General features: G+C 37.1%; 1 protein-coding gene across 2 annotated transcripts in view; it reads right to left on the bottom strand.

The window, feature by feature from the left end:
• Positions 1-4,170: 4,170 nt before the first annotated feature.
• Positions 4,171-22,294, bottom strand: part of alg13 (ALG13 UDP-N-acetylglucosaminyltransferase subunit) — a 55,777-nt gene continuing 37,653 nt past the window's right edge. For both annotated transcript variants that reach the window (XM_004916844.4, XM_002938789.5), the window contains exons 18-26: positions 22,090-22,122; positions 21,307-21,362; positions 19,197-19,268; positions 16,980-17,139; positions 13,851-13,949; positions 11,750-11,790; positions 9,015-9,177; positions 7,944-8,237; positions 4,171-6,047 (exon numbers count right to left, since the gene is read on the bottom strand). In XM_004916844.4, the coding sequence (XP_004916901.1) occupies positions 7,966-8,237; positions 9,015-9,177; positions 11,750-11,790; positions 13,851-13,949; positions 16,980-17,139; positions 19,197-19,268; positions 21,307-21,362; positions 22,090-22,122 (896 nt within the window). In that variant the 3' untranslated portion in view covers positions 4,171-6,047; positions 7,944-7,965. The remainder of the gene's footprint in view (positions 6,048-7,943; positions 8,238-9,014; positions 9,178-11,749; positions 11,791-13,850; positions 13,950-16,979; positions 17,140-19,196; positions 19,269-21,306; positions 21,363-22,089; positions 22,123-22,294) is intronic.

Genomic DNA, 22,294 nt, shown 5'->3' with positions numbered 1-22,294 from the left:
AATCTGTATAATCGGTTTACTTTTTTTTTTCTTAGGACAGATATAGATGCATTTGTGTAAATGGATTGCTTTATTTTTTTATTCTTTGGAGATTTGCAGCAATATGCACCCAAATGGCATTTTGCCTGCACTTAAAAAAGTTCCAAGCAATGTCTATCGTCAAAAGCTTAACCCTTTCTGTCCCGGGAGAGGGGAGCGATCTATTGCAATGCCTTGCAGATCATCCAGCACACACGGGTAACAGAACATTCTGAATGTCCATTTCAAATACGCAAAATATAATTCACTTAGAGTGCACTTTGGGTTATGTACCACAGGACAGATATCTATACTGCAGAGAAACTTTGTAAATAAGAAAAAAAAATGTATTTATTTCCATGTATTTTGTAATTAAATTGTACACTAAACTACTGAATAAAAGCTTTTTTCAAATGTATGCTTACTGAAATTAAGATTTCTATTCTTTCATACAATATGTAAACATTACAGTTGCCAATAAAGATTTATGAATACATAAAACTGATCAGATTTCTCATTTACCTGAACAGAAAACATGGCTGTCATCATTACATTATAAAACTGAATGTATCAATCATGAGAAAATAAAATCTATTATTAATGGGTATAACAAAACAGTTTTCTGTGAATTGCAGCTACCTGTTGGCTGCAGGACAATTTCAGTCTAGAACTGCTAAAAGTGTAGCATTGTAGTCATTACATTTGACATTATTCAGCAGAACCCTATTTCCTTTATGCATTATAATCTTAACATTGCATTATAATGAAACATCACTTTTGCAGTGGTTTCTGTCTGTATAGGTAAGGCTGACGATTGGGCTGACTACTATCCAGTTTATCCATTTCATGTTGAACAGATTGGTCAATTAAATATACCTGACTTTAATCCCCTTATGTAATAAAAGTCACTAAGTTTGCCCAGGAGCAGTAACCCATAGCAACTAATAAGATTTTTACTTTTAAACACATGACTGGTACATTCTACCAGCTGATTGGTTGCAAACTTAGTGCCTTTTATTACCTAACTCCGTAATGACATAATGCTTCAGAAGATTACATTTTTACATATGGCAAACCATCTTACAGCCTCTTTTGAGCACTTTTGCATTAATTTTGTTTTAGATTTCATGAACTTAACATTTCTTATACTGTTAATAACATGAAATGTAAGCTCATCTCACCCTGCTGTTCAGCCTGAATGATGGCTGGTCAGAACAGCAAATTACCGTTTCCCCAAAGAGTCTCTTAATGCTTGTATGATCAGCTTTCTCTTTCCTGACACATTGAAAAATTGAACCAATCAGATTAGCGTAAACAGACACTTCCCTGCTTGGGGGAAAGGGGTATTTGCTGTTCTGTCCAACTGTCGCTGAGCCAAATAACAGGGGGTGCTAAATTTGCATTTTATTAGCATGTAAAAACTGCCAATACTATGCAATCTAAATAATGTAAATTGCAAAAGGGCTCATAAGCACACTCTGCAATTTTACATTAATTTATATTAAGGCTATTAAGAGATTCATCATGGGGCAAACTGCTGTGAAACAATTTGCTAAATTTGAAGGTGCGTGGCTAACAATTTTCAGCTTCTAAGGCAGTATATGCACAGAAGTGAGCTTCAATAGCAGAGAAAAAAATTGTCATATATTTAATATATATTTCAGCATTGGTATCGGCTCTCATGGGCACAGGCCCACAAGGCAGAATGAAATGAATTCACAAGCGGAAGCTGTGCATATACAACTGTTAGTGACAATCCAGTTGACTGGGTATCAGTAACTGTAGGACTGCAGATTGACACTGTTTAAAGAACATACACTAGCAAAAATGATTTTTTTGGGTAAGATCAGCATTTAGACTAAAAACGGCATCAAGTTACCACAAGAGCTTTTTTTTTCTTTTTCTGAACAATGGTGAACATAGTACAACTCAAAAAATATATAACCTCAAGTGATGTGTGGGCCAGCCTGATACCTGCGGGAACCACGGGTTTACTCAGCACATCAGTGTTAGGTCGCGGGCATGGAGAGTGAGCGGAAGTGCTCAAACAGAAGCCGCCCGCGACCTAACACTGCTTGTCTGCGTTTTCCGGCTTCTGAATTTATAGGCACGCGCCCGCCACACCCTGCCCCTTTTTGTAATGTAGGTCTCTAAATACAGGGCCAAAGCTGGGTCCGGTAGGGCGTGGGTTGGGAGCAGGCGGGTTAGGATTGGGTACAGGTCTAACTTTTCTCAACCCGCACATCACTAATAACCGCCCACACACCCATTAAGGCTCATGTATACTTTACAGCCTATAATATCATATAGACTTGAGACCATACTTTGAACCCATCCTCACAACACACAGCTCAGCATACTGCATTCACATAAACCAGTATACAGAACTCTTCATTTTTGATCTTATGTCACTTGGACATCATCCTCTACAATTCTGGTCATTCACAAGACTACAAACAGACCCTTCATATACATAGGTAATTTTCCATGTAAGCAAATCCAGGATCTGTCCGGACCAGTATCCTGCTGACCTTCTTAACAATTGACCATTCCACCATAACACCTAGTCCATAATCATGGAAATACTTACCATCCACTTGTTAGGTTCCTCCACTGACCTGCTCCTCAACTCTTCTCTCATTACCATCTCAGATACTTGCATTAAAGATTTCTCTGCACCCCTCTCTGAAATTCACTTCCACGGTCTGTCCAACTTTCTTTCCTCTTCTCCATCTATCTGCCTTCCAACAGACTCTTAAAACATTTAGTTTAGCGTAGTTTCAGGGTGCTGCTAAATATACAATACCCTATGCTACATCGCTCGCCTTGCTTGCTTCTGATCTTGCCCATTCCCAAACATTGAGTCTCAATCCCTTTAATTTTTACGGTTTTTTTTTTTTTTTTTTTTTTTGACAGGGCCCTCTTCACCTCTTGTATCAGTTATTGGTTGCATTGTATGTAATTCCATATGTTCAAATGTATAAACCCATTTATGATATAGGTATGGGACATTTTATCCAGAATGCTTGGAGCTGGGGTAATTTGGATCTCCATACCCTGCCTACTAAAAAATCATTTAAATATTAATTATTCCCATAGGACTGTTTTGCCTCCAATATGGATTAATTATATCTTAGTTTAGGCTGAAAAACGCTTGCCGAAAATACCGCCATACACCACCTACTTGTGCCTGCCCCCGAATGGAATGCAGGCACATGTAGCCGATATATGCATAAAAATGCGAGAGAATGCATAGTCGTGTTTTTATGCGTATTGCGGCTACATGTGCCTGCACCTGAGCATATCTCATTCATTCGGGTGCAGGCACAGGTAGGAGCGTATGACGATATTTTCGGCAAATGTTTTTCCGTTTGCCAAAAATATACGCCATACACTATGGGGCACATTTACTAACCCACGAACGGGCCGAATGCGTCCGATTGCGTTTTTTTCGTAATAATCGGTAATTTTGCGATTTTTTTCGGCGTCTTTACGATTTTTGCGTAAAAACGCGAGTTTTTCGTAGCTATTACGAAAGTTGCGCAAAGTCGCGATTTTTTCGTAGCGTTAAAACTTGCGCGAAACGTTGCGCCTTTTAAGTTTTAACTCTACGAAAACGGCGCGACTTTGCGCGCAAGTGTTAAAAATACGAAAAAATCGCGACTTTGCGCAACTTTCGTAAAGACGCCGAAAAACTTGCGTTTTTACGCAAAAATCGTAAAGACGCCGAAAAACTCGCGTTTTTACGCAAAAATCGTAAAGACGCCGAAAAAATTGCAAAAAATACGTAAAAGTCGCAAAATGTTCGTTTCCAATCGGAATTTTTCCAATTCGGATTCGAAATCGTGTCTTAGTAAATCAGCCCCTATGTGTGGCATCAGCCTAAGATCAAGCACAAAGTGTTTTTTTATTATTACGGGAGAAAAAGGAAAACATTTTTATAAATGTAAATAGTTTTCTTAAATGATCCTGGACCTGTACAGTGCTGCGGAATATGTGGATGCTTTAGAAATAGATGTTACTAATAATCACGCCAAAAACTCTTAAAATAACAATTTAGTTTCAACAAAGAAATATTTTTCTGCTTTTCTAAAGGAACAGGTTTAGAATGTACTAGCGATGAGACATTTAATTTCACACACACACGCTGAATTTATGCTTTTTCTTTTATTATGTGCCAGTGAAAAAGTAAACACCAGTTCAAATCACCTATTGTGCAAAAAATGGCTTACATATTTCTAAATGAAAGAGCTGAGTACAACAAAGGAATGACTGTACAAGAACATAAATAATAGTACATGTAAACACTTCTCACAAAACAACTTAAGACAAATTAAAGTGGGAAAGTTGCCCAGTCTGAAGCAGATAAGATGTAATGTAATATGGTATTGCTCTCTTGTTCCCTTTTTTATTGTTTTTTTCTGAAGAATGTGGTGTTCTAGCTATGGCTATGAATTGTCAAGTAAAAAGATGGCTTCTATGGCACAACTCTATGGAAAAAATTTCAAGCCCTGCTTGAAAGTCACAAAGTTGCAGTTAAAGTAGACTGGCCAAAGTATTTCTCATATTACCAAATATGTTATTTGCATATTTAAGCTAGGGGATGAAAAAATTTTTTAAAATTGACCATGAACTGATCCAACGTATGTCAGACCAAAGAATTATATCTATCATGATGCCTCGGCACTGCAAAATCTCCAGATGCCTTTACAGCAGAACTGTTGGATGCAACTAGCAGCACAGAGAAATAAAAAAATGACCCACCTGCTGAATGATTCCCCGGTGCTATTGGGAGCGTACCCAGAAAACATGGGCTGTTGGTGGATTACAAGCACATTCGAAACAAGGCAGTATCTAAAGAACCTTCTTGGAAGTGACAGTAGCTTATGACCAATCAATGCAAATGACAAAAAATAGTTTACTTGCATAGTATGTGACCCTTGACCTGTCAAAGGTCTTTGACGGGGGAAAAAAATACCTTGTAAGTAGTATTAATCTGGCCATACAGTATTTAAAGCACAGTATCTAAAGGACATTCATGTACAAAAAACATTTTTCCCCTTTGTGTTTTATTTATAAACGAGTAGTGGTTGCCATTTTGCTTTCTACAAATGACAGGTATTCAAACATTTGGCAGTGGCAACAGAGGGGTCAGAAGAGTTAACCCTTTCCCTTGCTGGGGCACACAGCATGGCAGCTCCTATTCAATCTAATAAATGAAACCAAGAGGGAACGTTACCTGCACAGAATAAGTTATGCTCACATAATTTACTGTCAGTTAAACAAGGAAAGTTGACTGTTTATTGGAAAATAAATACGGCAGATAGAACAAACATGTATAAGATTAAGGAAACTGTGCCAACATTTTGGAATAAATGTTTTTGTGCAGACTGCACACTGACCATTCTTATCAGATGGACAATAACTGCAATGTTCACTTTTTCTGGTCAAGCTTTATGAATAGAGTGTAATGGCTACAGTCAAGTAATTTAAATTTAGATGATATTGTTTTGACTTGGATATAGGTTGGCACAGATTTCTGTTTCAAGTTAAAACACAAAAAGGTATAAAATACTAAGTGCAAAGAGAGAAGATCACCACCCTCCTTTAGGCTAAAGATTTAGTTTACTGTTCTTCTAACTACTAGGCCATAAGTGAAGACAGATGAATATTATGGCAAACAAATGGCAGATTGGCATGATGAATATCATCAACCACTTGACATGCTGACAGCCAGTTGTGAGGTAGATGCAGTCAGAGGTAGTCTATGGAGACAGCAGCTACAGAAGGTAGTGTAGAAAAGCCTTTCACAAGTGCATAACATCACTTAACATCCACAAAATGAACGGAAAATCCAAGTCACCAAAATGAAGAACCAGGTATTGATTCTTCACAGTAAAAACTAATATTGCCTTCCCTGCACCTCACCACCATGAGTGTTCTATTCCATCATTGTTGGATCCTTTTGCGAAAACACGGATGCAGCAACAGTTTGTCCAAAATGTTGCTATTTAGAATCTAGCACAAACCTAAGGAAATAAGATACTGAATTTTAAAGTTGTGTAAATAAAACGTACTCGCTCATATATACAGTACAGCATACCAAAATAATGACAATCAGATCTGAGAAGAAAAAAGTGACAAGGTAAGTAAGTGACAGACTTGGCTTTGTTGTTACTAATTAACTGGTGAACTTAAATGTGATCTTATAACTCACTTGCCACTGGAGTTTTCCCCTATATCAAACAAAATGTTCAGATTATAATAACTGCCATTTACAGACAGGATCTCTTACCACAGTGAAGCAAAGTAACATAATATCTAAGTGCAAGCTGCGGGAACATGTATTTTCAAAGGTTCACAAACAATATAGTTTTCTATATCTGTATCTTATATCTAATAGTTTAAAATATTGGAAAACTATACCCTTGAACAATGGAGGTCTCTATATAAATATATTGCATAAAACAGATCATATGTAAAACCCTGCTTTATCTAAACAAACCATTTTCATAAAAATATACTTTTGTAGTAGTGTATGCCACTGGGTAATCAAATAGAAAACTGCCATTATAAGTACCAATGACCGCCCACTTGGATCATATGATTTTCGGTGCACATAAAAAATTCAAGCATTCATGTTAGGTCACATCAGCCAATTAATGGACAAAGTTCTGTCTTTTATTTCCGTGCTTCTTCCTGTTACAGTAAGAGCTGAATTATTTCCTGTCCAGTGATCTCTGAGGGAGAACACAGCTCATCACAAAATGGTGGCTCATAGTAAAACGGCAATAATTCTAGATATATAACTAATATATTAACTATTCATTCTAGGGGTATTGTTTTACTTTAAATATGTTTTGTGAAAAAGACAGGTTCTCAGGAAAGCGAATTCCCATTGCCCTCTTCCATTTCCTTTGTCAAAGTCATTAGTATAGCTATGTGTGAAAAAGTATTAAAAATGCACGTTAAAGGAGAAGGAAAGGTAAAAACTAAGTAAGTCTGAGTAAATACAGCCATAAGTACTCACAGAAAAGCTGCACTCTATCCTCTAACAAAAGAAACACAGGATTTCTTGTCTCCTTTCCTGACTCCAGAAAAGACCAGTCCATGGATCAACTTTTTCCATAAGAGTTTATTCAGAAGCCTTTTAAGGTTTTGAGCTGTATAAAAAGGGGCATAGATTTGTGGGAGGACAGGGTCATTCTTTCAATTTACAGAGCACCAGTAAAGCCACAATATACAGTGACGTTGTGGTCTATAGTGCTGAAACGGGATATTATTGAATTAGAGAGAGTCCAAAGAAGGGCAACTAACCTGATAAAGGGTATGGAAAGTCTTGGATATGAAGAAAGAATGGGCAAGTTGAGGTTGTTGGAAAAGTGGTGCTTGGGGGGGGGGGGGGGGGTATGATAACTATATATAAATGTATAAAGAGATCATATAATGATTTCTCTAATGCTTTATTTACCAGTAGGTTCTTCCAGCAGACACAAGGGCATCCATTCTAATTAGAAGAAAGGAGGTTACAGAAAGAGCTGTTAAGTTGTGGAAATCTCTCACTGAATCAGTCCTACTGGCTGATACATTAGATAGTTTCAGGAAAGGGTTAAATGGCTTTTTTAACAAGTAAGAAAAATCAGGGTTATGGAAGATTGCTCATAGGACAAGTTGATCCAAGGACTGGTCTGATTGCTATCTAGGAGCTAGGAAGCAATTTGTTACGGAGAGGCTTCAGAAAAGTTTTTTTTGCCTTCCTCTGGATCAGTTAGGCAGGTTTTACATACACATAGAAGGTTGAACTTGGTGGACGCCTGCCTTTTTTTTTTAATCAAACTTACTATGTATGACCCAGTTTGCTATAAAAAGAGCCATGAAACATTTAGACATAAAAATTCTTAGATATATATGAAATGGCAACATACCGTAGAAAACACAAGACCCTCCTCAAATTGTCTGTGGCACAAAATGGGCTGGAGATGTTGGAGTTATGTAGCTGACTTGGTGAATATGCCCAGCATTTACAGCATTATGCAGACGAGGGGAACCGCTGTATGTTGGACTAATAGGATGCCAAGGTCCTACATAGTGATAAGTGGGCACAATGGGTACACAAGAATCAAAGCCTGGTAAGGGAGGCTGGTTATAAGGATCAGTGACTAATGGATAATATACTGTGCCATGAAGAGAAGGCAATGGATCCACATTTGTAAAAGGACCTGGAAAATAAAAAATATATATTTCGGTTCTTTGCACAATATTTACATTTTTTTTTTTTAATAAAATGAAACATTGGAAGACTGTTCATATGGGGATAGAAAATCAGTCTCCATTTAATATATTTACAGTGGTTCTGACCTGCTCAATGACCCCCTCAGGTTACTTCAGCATTTCTAATTTAAAATTGGGGTACTGAAGGTCTTGCGGTAGTGTATATATTATGAGACTAAAAGTTCCTAGGAATCCCAAGAGACCCTGGGTCAGATCCACACAACTAAATACATTAGTGCACCCAATATGTACATATACAGGTATGGGATCCATTATCTGGAAACCCGTTATCCAGAAAGTTTTGAATTACAGGAAGGCAAATCTCCCATAGACTCAATTACAAACAAATAAAACAGTACCTTGTACTTGACCCTAACCAATATATAAATAACCCTTACTGGGGACAAAGCGCTCATATTGGGTTTAATTAATGTTTAAAAGATTTTTTTTTAGCAAACTTATGGTATGGAGATCCAAAATACGGAAAGATCCCTCTGGAAAACCCCAGGTCCCGAGCATTCTGGATTAAAAGGTACCATACCTGTAAAACATCTTTACTTTTCCTTCACAATTTCTTAAAAAGATATAGTATCTTCTCTTTTTCTATGTCCCTCTCCTCTATTCCTGCTCCTCTTATCATGCTTATCTAATAGAACTGTCTTCTTCTATCCCTTGAGGTCTTATTCTTTTTTATATTTTCCTCTGAGCGTGTACCCTTTTATTACCTCCTGTTTCCACTGCAATAGGTCTGCTCTCATTGTAGACTGGAGGTGCAGACTGGTCAACTACAGGAACAGTTTCTGGAAAGCCTTGGAATGTCTCTACAGGTGCTGGAGGTGGTATCTGTTGGACATACACCATGGAGTGCCAAAAACTCTGGTGATAACACTGTGGATTAAATAAGCATCATATTATTAATATTGTATTATGCTTCATTTATAAAGCTAGTGGCAAGCTGAGATAAAGCTCAAGATCAGAAGATATACCCTCAAAAACATTGAAATACACTCCAATTAATTGGAGAAAAAAAATACATTATATATATATATATATTTTTTTTTTTTTTTTTTTTTTTAACAGATGTTAGCATAACACAGTTATAGAGGGGTCTCGGAATCTCTGTAGTGAATTGAATTTTGTTTTGAGTGGCTGTATCCTCACCAAAACCATGCTTGTGCAATTCTGCTGTATCTGAAAGCAGCTAGGGTTAAGGGAGGATAACCTGATGTGCGGGAGGGGCCTGTAGGTCAAGCAAGATTAAGGAGTCTGTGGTACCATTCAGAGGGTGGGATAGGAGTGCACAGTGATGTGTGTCTATGAGAAGCTGTTGTACCTGAAATACTTACAATGATGACAGTATATATACAAAAGAATGAACCTTTCTACCTAGTGATTTTTGAAGGCTTACGCTAAGTAACACCCATATTTCAGTTCCCTACTGTAACTTAGCAAGATTGCCTTGTGTATTATAAAAATATCCTCAGTCAACACACAGTCAACTGGTTTTTATTCCCTTTTTATTTTACTCTGGCTCTGCTTGGGGTTATATTGATTCTGTCTAAATCTTCCTGTATCAACATATCCAATCAATAACTCATGACAATTTTAGCTTAGAAATAGTCTGAAAGTCTGATTCACACTAGCTAATAATATCACATTTGGACGACTGTACTACTTTACCATTAACTGGCCACAACAGAAAGTTTTAGCAATGGAGTCTAGGATAAATGTGGCTGCCACACACATTAGCAGCTGCTGTTCCTCTGGCACTTTTCTGTCTCTACACTTGCATCTTTCAGGAAAAAGTTCAAAGCAATGACCCAGTTCACAAGTCTGCTTCACCTTATACAGGTATACTGAACTCATGTCCACATACAGACCAAACTACTAGTTGTGCTATAGCAATGTACTCCTCAGCTCATCACTCTACCTTTTTTACATACACAAATTCAAGACTTCACTAAAGCTGCACCCTCTCATCCTACCTTTTATTTTTTTTTTCCTAATCTCTCTGCCTTTAAACAATTTCTTAAAATGCATTTCTCTTAATCTAGCATTCGTTTAGTATACACTATATACCCCTGCCTCCTGCTAACTGCAATGCTTAGAGCCACATCTCTAACTCTGATGACTCCTGATCTTGCCCATCTACCCAGAGACTTTGCAAGCATGTTAATATTAATTTACAAGAGTAAAGGCAAACTGCAGAAAATCGGTGAAAAGGATATGCAATTAGTAGAATTCAGCTGAGATTTTGATCACACAGAACTGAACCCTTGCAGTAACAGGATTCTACTGCACTGAACAACTGAGCACTACAGAAATGTTGTTTCCAGAAGCTGCAGTTAAGGTAAATGGGCTGATATTTTAATATTCGGTGTAATTTTGTGGAATACTGGGTGCTCCATTACATCCAAAATTTATGATTTTGTAAAAGACACTAATCCAATAAATAAAAATTAATTACACCAATGTGTTATCGAACCCATAAAGATTCTCTGTATTTGTAAGATTTCAAAAACCACCCAAATACACCAGTGAATGCACCACCAGTCCAAAAATACATCAAAATCTGCACCAAAATATTTTTTTGGGTGTAGATGCTACCCTGCCTTAAATGTAGGGAGGAAGGAATTTTCTCTAAAGCTGGCCATACACAGGCCAATATAATTTCTATTTGCCAATCTAGACAGTTCCTAGATAAACCAGGAAATGCCTGAAGGCTTCTAATGTTTTAAAGGAGAAGGAAAGGCCTTTTGGCTTTTTATTGCCAACAGATATGTCAATAGTGCAAGCTAGAATGCTGTATTTATTCTGCAGACTGCTTTAGGGCAAGATGTAGATCTGCCCATACGCCTGCACTGGAAACTACAGAATCCGCTTCAGTGCAGACACATGCAGGGGAGCGGAGCGCAGTGTGGCTGCACTGAAGCGGATTCTGTAGTTTTCAGTGCAGCCACATAGGCAGTGTAGGAGAGCGGATCTGCTTCTGTAAGCCTGATGGAAAAACGCAGGGCTGAGATCTACGCTTCGTGTGACCTTGCCCTTACCATACCTGAGTAAACAGCCATAGAAGCTTCCTCTGTTTAATACAGCTGCCATTTTAGCTTGACTTCTCCTCTCTGCCTGCACACTGCTCCTGAACAGATCTAAGGTCAGATTACACAGCAGAAATGGGAGGGGGAGAGAGGAGCAGACTTGTGTCGTGCCCTAAGGGATTTTTCTGAGAGCAAGAAGTCCCACAGAAGATCATGTATACAGAATAAAAGAAAAGAAATGTGGCATATCTTTTCACTGAGGACTCAGTGCAGCATTTCTGTGAGTGCTTATGGCTCTATTTATATAGACCTTTCTGCTAAAGCTTACTTAGTTTTTACCTTTCCTTCTCCTTTAACAGCAATAGAAGTTCAAACTCTATGCGCTATAGTGCTAATAGTGGGGAAAACATAGGACTACTTACCTGCAATCCCAAGTTAAAGTAATACTGCAAAACCTTTGTGTCTAAATAGAAGAGAAAAGAAGTATTCAACACCAGACCCGTGTATTTTAGACCAGAGAATTTCTAATGATGTTACCACACAAGTAAATAAACTAAGTAGGTTATAAATAGACCTTATTTTAAGCAAGTTCCACCTTTGTTATTTATTTTGCATGGTTTTAAAATTATTGGCCTTCCTGTTCTGCCCATTTCCAGCTTTACACTATGAGACTGTAGGGGGTCACTGAACCCAGCTACCAAAAAAATTTAAATGATATATGTTTTACAGTTATTTTTTATTGCATATCATTCTTTTCATATACTCTACTTTTGATCTGAGATTTCTGACTTTTTATTTTACCAAACTGTTGGCAGGTTACTACTCTAAAACTGGACTCTTGCAACCAGACAGCTCTTGAAATTCCAAACTGGAGTGCTGCAGGACAAAAGACAAATAGTTCAAAAACATGAAAAAATAATTAAAATAAAGGGAGCCTGTCACCCTAAGAAATAGTTCTAAATCCTTTTCTATTGTGTTAGTCAAGCAAAATAAACTTTACTTACACTTTATAAATTATTTAAATGTTGTTTCCTTCATTCTTGAATTTACAACCACAGCAAGCAGACAGATGCCATTTTGTGGACACTGATATCGAGGAAAGTTTTGTATAACCCCAAAATGTTTTGTATGCCCGATCTAGATGACATCTAGGAAGTGTTAAATTAAAAGTGAAAGTAATTGTAATTACGGGGCGGGGTAGGCAATAAAGGATTAACAGCTCAGATTTTAAAATACAATTATTACAGGTATGGATGATTTACTAAAAAAGAATTTGGGTTTTATGATTAATTTGGAAAGGACTTTGATTCTACATCTTTTTGTGTTTGGGTGACAGGTCCCCTTAAAGACCAGTTGTAAATTGTCTTACAATAATACAGTCTTTATTATATCTAAGTTAATAGACAGGTGAATTACCCCTTTATGTTGATAAACTACACTTACCAGAAGTACCCAGACATCGGCCTGCCCAAAATATTACCTCATTTAGGTGCTATAACTCTAGTCTAGGTGCTAGTTTAGGTGCTCGTTTAGGTGCTAGTCTCTACTCTACTGGAAATGCTTCTATCGCACAGAGGCTTGAGATCAGGTCTCTGTGAAGGCAACTCAAAGTTTTAACCCACATCTCAGTAAAGTCTGTACAGAATTGGCTTGCAAACACATGAAGGAATTATCATGCTGGAATTGGAATAATGCTCTCTTTATACTATTACAACCAGGTAGTAAATACAGAATTAAAGAATGCCATCGTATGCTGCAGCTTTAAGGTCTGATTTTCACTGGAAAAAATGACTCAAACCTAGAGCATGAGAAACTGGCCCAGATCATTATTCCTCCTCTACAAAACTTTACATTGGGCATTATACATTTAGGAAGTAGCTTTCTCCTGGCATCCTCCACAGCCAGCCCTATCTGTCAGATGGCAGAAGGGTGATTACCCTTGGGACTACTTTTCATCATTTGAGAACACTAACAAAATTTAATTTGATAAAAGTCAGGATGGGTTCCTGTCTAGGCTACACTGATGTATTCCAAAATGTGAGCCAGAGAAAAAAGTAGAGGCCCATGGGTCCAGGACGAATATCTTAATCCCACCCCTTCAACCCTTATATGTAGAAATGTGCCCTGACCCTTTCACACTGCCCAAGTACCTGTCAGGTTTCTGGCATGACCTTTCTAGCCCCTGATATTGCATAATTCTGGATGATCCCAAGGATCCAATCTTTGCAGAGATAATGTGACCTCCTTCCATAAACACAAATACATTGGATAGAAACAGTTGCTTGCATGTAGTGTCACAACATCTGAGAAACAATTAGCTGATTTCTCCTATGCCCCTTTAACTTAATTAGTTGCTGCAAAGTTGTGACCACACAGTACACATAATAGTCTTTGGGCCAAGGGCCGCCATTTTGTTTGAAAATTGTAAAGCTACTACTAATTGCAAACTGGAGTTAGCAAGTGGCCATCCCATACATAAACTTGGGTTCAGTACTAATATTAAGTATTATATTTATCTCTCACCTCTAGGTAAGTCACTGCCACTTGGATCACAGGAATAAGGAGGTGGTGGTGGAGGGAGAGGGACAGTGCAATCTCCCATCTCTCCAGGACAAGTGGGTGCTACAAAACAAAATAAATAACACCCTGATTTAGGCTAACTTAAAAAAGTAAAGTAGACCCTCTAAAAATTAAAATTATTGTACACAGACATGTTCAGCACTGACCAAATACTGTCATTATTGTCTATTGGAGTTCTGCTAAATAAATCAGCCCATTCCCATTAGTTACCCTTACCAAAGAAGCTTCATAGAAAAGACCTTACAGTAGTGCTAAATGGCTTTCTTGAAACAAGTACTCAGAAGGCCACATTCTGAGGGGAGTATATGCCCCTGTTATAGAGTTAGATAACTCCAAAAACACAAGTCTGCAAAGTCTCTACTGAAAACATATTTTGTTGGTTTCATATTGGCATAGAAGCACACCTGTGTCTTAATGATGCGGAAATTACAACTTATTAACATGACAGTCAGTGTTAAACCTGAAACCCATTAATGAAAATGTCAGAGAATAAAGTGTTAAATGAGGGATGGATTGGTACTAGTTTGCTATCAATACCAATTTTAAATCATAATAGTTAGCAGAATTTCATGCAATTCAGCATTTACACACTGGAAAATATGTAATCTAAAATGCCATATCTCTTTCAAAATGTAAAGTACAGCTTAATGGGGACATTACTTTCTTGCATAAAACACTGCCTGAAACTAAGGTACCCATTCATATTCTGTTATACCGCGGGACTGCTAGAATGTAATAATGGAGTATCCATCTCAGTTCGTAAACTAGAGGCAATATGCAATTATACATTATGAACAACAATTTCTACAAGAGGAACATTTTACACATATGATCAACACTGGAAAATGGGATGAATCAATGCAGTTTGGTATGTTGGAATAAATATGCACAGTGCATGACATAGGGGGTTGTTTCACAAATATGGACAAAGCAACTAATAAGCCATTCAAAAAATATAAAAACCATAAATTGGGTTTGAACAGTGCCCTGCAGAACTGGTCAGATGGCTCTGTATGCAAAATATGACAAAATATTTTGCTTTTCCCCAGCTAAATGACAGAAATATATGTACTGTTGATAGCAAAAGCTTGACAAGAGCACCACCTCCTGCCTCCAATTATTTAAACAAGTGCCAAGTTACTTCTAGAAGCAAAAAATCCTGCAGAATTTCCTACAACCATTAAAAAAAAAAAAAAAAAAAAAATTATATATATTATATATATATATATATATTCCCAGCATTTCATTTATGCTACTAAATGTTAGCTATTAAAACACCTTGTGTACCTTTTTTTGTAATTTGTTTGTGGTTTTTCAGTTCGTATCTTTTAATGACTAGATATTCAGGATTTGAGTAAAAATGAGTTTTATAGTGGTTTCAAAAAACTCTAAAACCACTAAAATCAGAATATTGTTCACCCCCCCCGGTTGTATTCACACAAGCTGTTTATTAGTGGTGCTTGCTAAATTTAAGAACTATGACACACTGAGCTACTTGTAGCGGCTACAAAACGCCAGGAATTTCCCTGCCATAGACAATACTGATAATTAACTCTGCTAATACCCACTTCAAGACAGTTATAAATACAGATATAGGACCCGTTATCCGGAAACCCATTATGCAAAAAGCTCCGAATTATGGAAAGACCATCTCCCCTAGACTCCATTATAAGCAAATAACTCACATTTTTAAAAACTATTCCCTTTTTCTCTGTAATAATAAAACAGTGCCTTGTACTTGATCCCAACTAAGTTATAATTGATCCTTATTGGATACAAAACAGTCCTATTGGGTTTATTTAATGTTTAAAATATTTTTTTTTAGCAGACTTAAGGTATGGAGACCCAAATTACAGAAAGATCATTTATCTGGAAAACCCCAGGTCCAATCATTCTGGATAACAGGTCCCATACCTGTACTGTCTATTTTGTAGACTCAACAAGTAGCTCCGTGTGTCATTGCCCTAAATAAAGGAATGAAGCAATAGCAAATTCTATGCAAAAGTCCAGTTTACCTAATTGCAATTTAAAATTATTATTCAGTTTAGCAAAGAAAGCCTTAAAAACAATTGTATCAAAATTTGTTTTAAATTAAACACACAGGGGCTTATGTATTAATTTTTGAGTTTATGAATTTGAGTTTGCTTTTCTAAAACGAATAAACTCGCATGTCTAATGGTTATTTGAATTTAAAAAGTTTACAAGCTGTAAAAACTTGTAAGTTTAGGGGTTTTTTTGCACTTAATACCAGACAGACATTTGAGTTTTCAATCCATAACTCAAATTCAAGTCAAAATCAAACTCTACCATTGATAAATCATCCCCATAGTAGGCACAAACACAGATATGTATGTCTTTACTTGTAAGAATGGGGATTAGCTCAGGTGTGTGGGAAATCATATAAAAGGCTAAGAAGTGGAAGATCAATCAACAAGAACAATCAGCTTTGACCAATTTGCACCTCTAAGTGCATACATATTACCTTAAGGCTTTTAAAAGGAAAACTATACCCCCAAACAATGTAGGTATCTATAAAAATATATCACATAAACCAGCTGATATGTAAAATCCTGCTTCATCTAAATAAACTATTTACATATAAATAGTATGTGCTATTGGGTAATTCTAAATAGAAAAATTCCCATTTTTAACACTTAAGGGCCACCTCCTGGGATCATAGGATTCATGGTGCACACAAACAAACCAAGGTGCACGTACATGCTTGGCCCCATCAGCCAATTAATGAACAGAGCTTTGTCTTTTGCCAACACACTTTTTCCTGTTACAGTTAAAGCTGCATTATTTCTGGTCATGTGATCTTGGGGAAAGCACACACCTCATCACAAAATGGTGACATACATATATATCTTTGGCAAGATTCTTTCTTTCTTTAGGTCACCTACCAAAATATAAACTGTTGGTTAAGTGTTCATTTTTAAGGTATAGTTTTCCTTTAAGGAGCAATGCAACAATTCTACAAAACTATATTACTATGACAGTTAGCAACATAGAAACCACAATAAAAGAACAAAAACCAGAAACTTGAAAGATGGAACACAATATTTAGTCTACCTGGCCGTCCTGAAGGAGGTGAAGACACAATAATTGGCTGAACGGGAGTTTGTGGTAGAACAGAAGAGGTAGATGTGGATGGGATGACCACAGCAGAAGTTGCCATGACTGTAACTGGGGCAGCATTCACACAAGAAGAGGTAGCGATAACAGATGTGACCTATACATAACATGTAAAATTACATAGAATAACATAAAACTGCAAACATATACTTATATATACTCATATACTGTGCACCAACCTAAGAATTAGAATCAACAAGCCCAACCACTATCCCTCTCTGCAAATCGGACTTTTGCATTGGTGTCTTTTAAACCCACAGTAAGCTTTGTTTCAAAAAAATGAATGGGGTCTGTAGGACAATATAGAAAAAAGCAGAAAGTAGATTTGGTGGATGCATGATAGATATACTCTCAGGTGCATACCGTTCTGTACACCTTCCGTGCTCTGGGGGCTGCACAGATAATCTGCAACTACTCAAACTATATGTGCAGTGCCTCAGGAACCAGTGAACGGCAACTAAACAATGAAATATGTGAGACTGTAGAGACAGGTGTTGCTATGCAGGCCTAAAACCACAACTGGGCTCAAAGTAGATATAGGACACACAATGTGCATAAAGCACCATTCCTAGCTTAATCTTTAGTCAGGCAGGATTCTATTTATAAGGCTGATGGCCCACGGGGCGAGCTAGTCACCCGCAATAGATCTCTGCTACCATGGGCAACTAACCGCTCCGAAATGCCTTTCCACAGGAATAGGAGCCGCTGATGGAAAGGCCTATGCATCACTTTGGATTTCCAAAGTCGCACGAATTTGCAGTAATCTCAGCTTAAAAAGGCAAATACAAAATCCACCAATAAGGCATTAAAGGAACAGTAACACCAAAAAATGAAAGAGCTTTAAAGTAATAAAAATATAATGAACTGTTGCCCTGCACTGGTAAAACTGGTGTGTTTGCTACAGTAACACTACTATAATTTATATAATAAGCTGCTGTGTAGCCACGGGGGCAGCCATTCAAGCTGGAAAAAAGGCACAGGTTACATAGCAGATAACAGATAAGTTCTGTAGAATACAATGGTGTTTTATCTGTTATCTGCTATGTGCTTGTGCCTTTTCTCCTTTGAATGGCTGCCTCCATGGCTACACAGCAGCTTATTTATATAAATTATAGTAGACTTTCTGAAGTAAACACACAACTTTTACCAGTGCAGGGCAGCAGCACATTATATTTTAGTTACTTTTATACACTTTCATTTTTTGGTGTTACTGTTCCTTTAAGTAACATAGCCCAGCCTATTGACTACTAAAAAACAACATCTATATCAAGTTCACATTGCACCATATCAGCAAATAGCTGTAAATCTTATTTGCTATGTCTAAATACAAATCTGATGCAAATATGACACAAAAGCCATATTGAATCAGATTTGTGAATTCCCACAACTGTTAGATTCATGTTTTAGTCTAGGAGCAACGTCATGAAGGAGGTTCAAAACGGCATGGAAAAGTATGTCAGGTTGGCTTCAGATTTTGTTACAAAGAAGAGTAAAAACACAGCATGGGCTGTAGAGTACATACAAGTCTACAGCCTGGTTTTGCCCTTTCTAGAGTTTTCTCATCAGCTAATATGATATCAAGCAGTACAACGTGCATATATTTGGAAAACTGGGCATTAACATGTTTGCATATTTCAGAACACTGAACAGCAAATTCGTTTTTTCTCTCCGTTAAGATTTACTTTAATTGATTCTTCTTATTCATACACATACCTTAAATTATTAAAGCACCAAGCTGTGTGCATTTAAAAGTGTAATGTAGTCTTTGTTCACTGTCAGTAATTCACAATAATATTTACATTTTAGGACTTAGTTGCCCATTAAAAAGGGAAAAGTGACAACCTGAGCAATTATTTGGACACTATTCTATGCTTAGGGAATACAAAAAGGAAAGTCTGGGCAAAAACACTATGGATTGAGAAAAACCACCTTCATGGTACGTCGAACACCAAATCGTCAGTGGAGCATGAGGACTATTGAAATTTTCTAACAACAAAAGATATCACATATAAAAAAAAAAAAAAGTTTCAAAAAAGTTTGCATACTCTTCATTTCACAGTTGTTGGCAAACAATGCTACAGCTCTTATTAACCAATTAAATCAGCTTTTACTTTCCTTTCAAGAAAAAAAAAAAATACATTTTTATTTACCTACCTGTTCAGAAAACTTATAGGATGCAATGTCATCCTGGCAAGGCACAACGTGGGACCCATCATCCTGGAGAGACTAAAACATTATTATTTGCTTCATATAGGCTTCTTAGACCAAATGATAGTTAAAATAGTTTATCTGACCATGAATCCAAAATTATTTGATCCCAGTCCATAATTACCCTGGATAGATACCAGGGTAGCCCACTCTCACATGTCACTTTTGTGAGATCTGGTCAGAGGGATAACCATGTCTGGCTGAGAAGACATTTATGACCTTGGTAAGGTTCCAGCCAAAACGTTTAAGAATGTAATTAAAATCTAATAAGATAGAAATGAGCCAAAGTTACAACCAACAGAAGTGACATACACAGTGTTTAGTGATAAGATCTAAAACAGAAGGCAACCAAACTAACCCCTTCCTGATTGAGAAGGGGGTTCTGCCTGCCAGCTGATTTCATATTTTACAGTTCAACACTCACATCATCACATCCATTTCACTTCCAGGGGTTGTAAGACGGTTGATAGACAGATACAAATGTATCTGTCGAACAGAAATAATTCTCAGTGACAGGATTATGAAAGTCATTTTAAGAAAGATATAGGCTACCAATTCAATGACACATTGTTATGGGAGATAGCTCTTAGTACTAGTTGATCCAGGGACTGGTCAGATTGCCATCTTGGAGTCAGGAAGGAATTTTTTCCCCTCTGTGGCAAATTAGAGAGGCTTCAGATGGGGTTTTTTGCCTTCCTCTGGATCAACTAGTAGTTAGGCAGGTTATATATAGGCATTATGGTTGAACTTGATGGACGTATGTCTTTTTTCAACCCAACTTACTATGTTACTATGTTACATTCTAACGAGAAATATTTATATTGCAGAGGTGTTTTCAACGGAATCTGATTCACAGAAGAAAAAAATGCAGAAAAGGAATTCTACATTGTGCATGCAAGTTAAAGCACACCAGTGAATGAAAACTTCCAAAAATCCAAGCTCTTCTGCAAACAGCCTTTAAAAGTACATGTAAAGTCCATTTCACTGGGGGTGCCAAAATGTAAGGCAGCTGCCACTTTAGGCCGGTGCTCCTGTTGGGAGAAAACTGCACCAGCCCATGGAAGAAACTACCTGGGCACTGTGCTGGCGTCTCCTTAGACCTTTGTTCCTTTGCATTAGGTGCATGTGCAGTAGAGTAGATCTTACCAGTTTTCCTCTACTGCACATGCATGAACAAGGGGTTTTTAAGGAAGCCTTTGGATGCCAGTAGGAAGGTAAGTAAAATGTCTGTGCAGCGCTGAGACCGTTATTTTCACAGGCCAGTGCAGTTTTCTCCTAAAAGAAGCACTGACCTGGGGGAAAAAAAAACATAGAAATCTATTTCACTGTGGGGGGGGGGGGGGGGGGGGGGGGGTACCTAATATTTTGGCACCCCCCTGAGAAATAGACATTACATATCCTTTAAATCAACAAAGATGCAAGTCTCATCTAGCACCAGCACAAGGTAAAAGGACAGCAAGTCAGTTTATGTCTCATTGACCACGTGCTGATAATCAAACCTTCTGTAGTCATTAATGAAGATGTCCACATAGGGGTCATTTACAATGGCCCTGGAAAAAGGTGATAGAGCACCAAGGTGCACAAAATTACTCAGAAAGGAAGACCATACTATTTTCACATTCTTAAACCCTCATGTTAAATTGGAATTCATTCGTTATTACGTTTCTAGCAAAATGAATTACAGGTTAAGTATTAATGAAATGTTAATTGGTAGCCATATTGTCAGTAGTAGGAGTTTCATGTTCTCTTTCTTTTCTTCTTTAATAGAAGACCCTTGAGCATCCCATTACTAATCTGAATGTTGGTTTATGAACCCCTAGATAATTTGGTGTGCAGTCTAATCTGTTGCAAGCACAATATTTATCACCTTAGTGCTCATTCAGTAAGCACTTGCATCCGGGGAATTGCTGCATTCTGCACCTTGAGGTTGAGTTGCAGAGGGCAGCCCTGCCTTTAACACATGCCATAGATGGTTCATAACACGAAAAAATAGTACAACTAGAATATCAAAATATGGGAAGGTTTATTAAAGCAAATAAGGTGGGTAATACATTACCAAGTTCTGTGTGGACTCTGTTGCACTATATAATGAAGAGTTTTCAAATGCAGGATCTAAAAAAAAGTTTGGAAAAAAAAAAACACACACTGGTCAACAAGATCAGGTTAAGGCATTTTTTTCAGGATAATGAAGGATACTATAAAGCAAGTTAAAAAAAAAAGTGAGCAACAAAATATATACATACGAAAATAAGGACAAAAAAAAGTGAGCAAGGTTTATTCGGATACTATTAAATGGTATCTTTTGGAAACTTTTTCAAATTACACCCCACAAAAATACTAGGTTTGCCCCCTAGACTATAGGGTATATTTATGAAAAGGTGAAAAAAAAGATTGGAACAAGCCAGAGTAAAAATTCCTCCTGTATTTATCAACTTCTACAAGATCCCTTGATAAATATACTCCCATACAAAAACAGAAAATGGCAAAATTTCACTTTGATGACATAACGTGACCTCTGTATCACCATTTGATAAATATGCCCCAATGAGATGAGTTCATAGTATGGCCTGTTCCAGTAATTATTGATGGGATCCATTCAAGGCATGCTGAGGTCACCACACTCCCCAAAAACAAGCATGATCTCCTAAGTAATGACCACTGCTGAGCTGCTAATAACAATGAAAAAAGTTGTGTGTTTTAGGTATATACTTTCTTTTTCTCAAAGATCCCATAATTATAAAATGACTTGGAAAAAAAAAAAAAAAACAGTTGCAACATTCCACCTTACTAGTACATGACACTATATATACACACCATATTTCTGTTTTACTGTACTGACCTGAAGTATAAATGAACTCTTCATGGTATTCACCTACAGAAAAAAAACACACAGGTGAAACATGAACACATTCATATTCAAAATGATTGCTCAATTTTTTCTTTAAGCTTGATGGGTCGAGATTTAACTGTGATTAAGTACAGCATTGCTAATCATCATTACAAGAAAAGGTTATTATGAACTGCAAATTAAAGTATATATTATG

Source organism: Xenopus tropicalis, chromosome 8 (genome assembly GCF_000004195.4).
Source record: "Xenopus tropicalis strain Nigerian chromosome 8, UCB_Xtro_10.0, whole genome shotgun sequence".
NCBI lineage: Eukaryota > Metazoa > Chordata > Amphibia > Anura > Pipidae > Xenopus > Xenopus tropicalis.
Note: the sequence above shows the minus strand (reverse complement) of the source record. Positions and strands in the feature narration are given on the sequence as shown.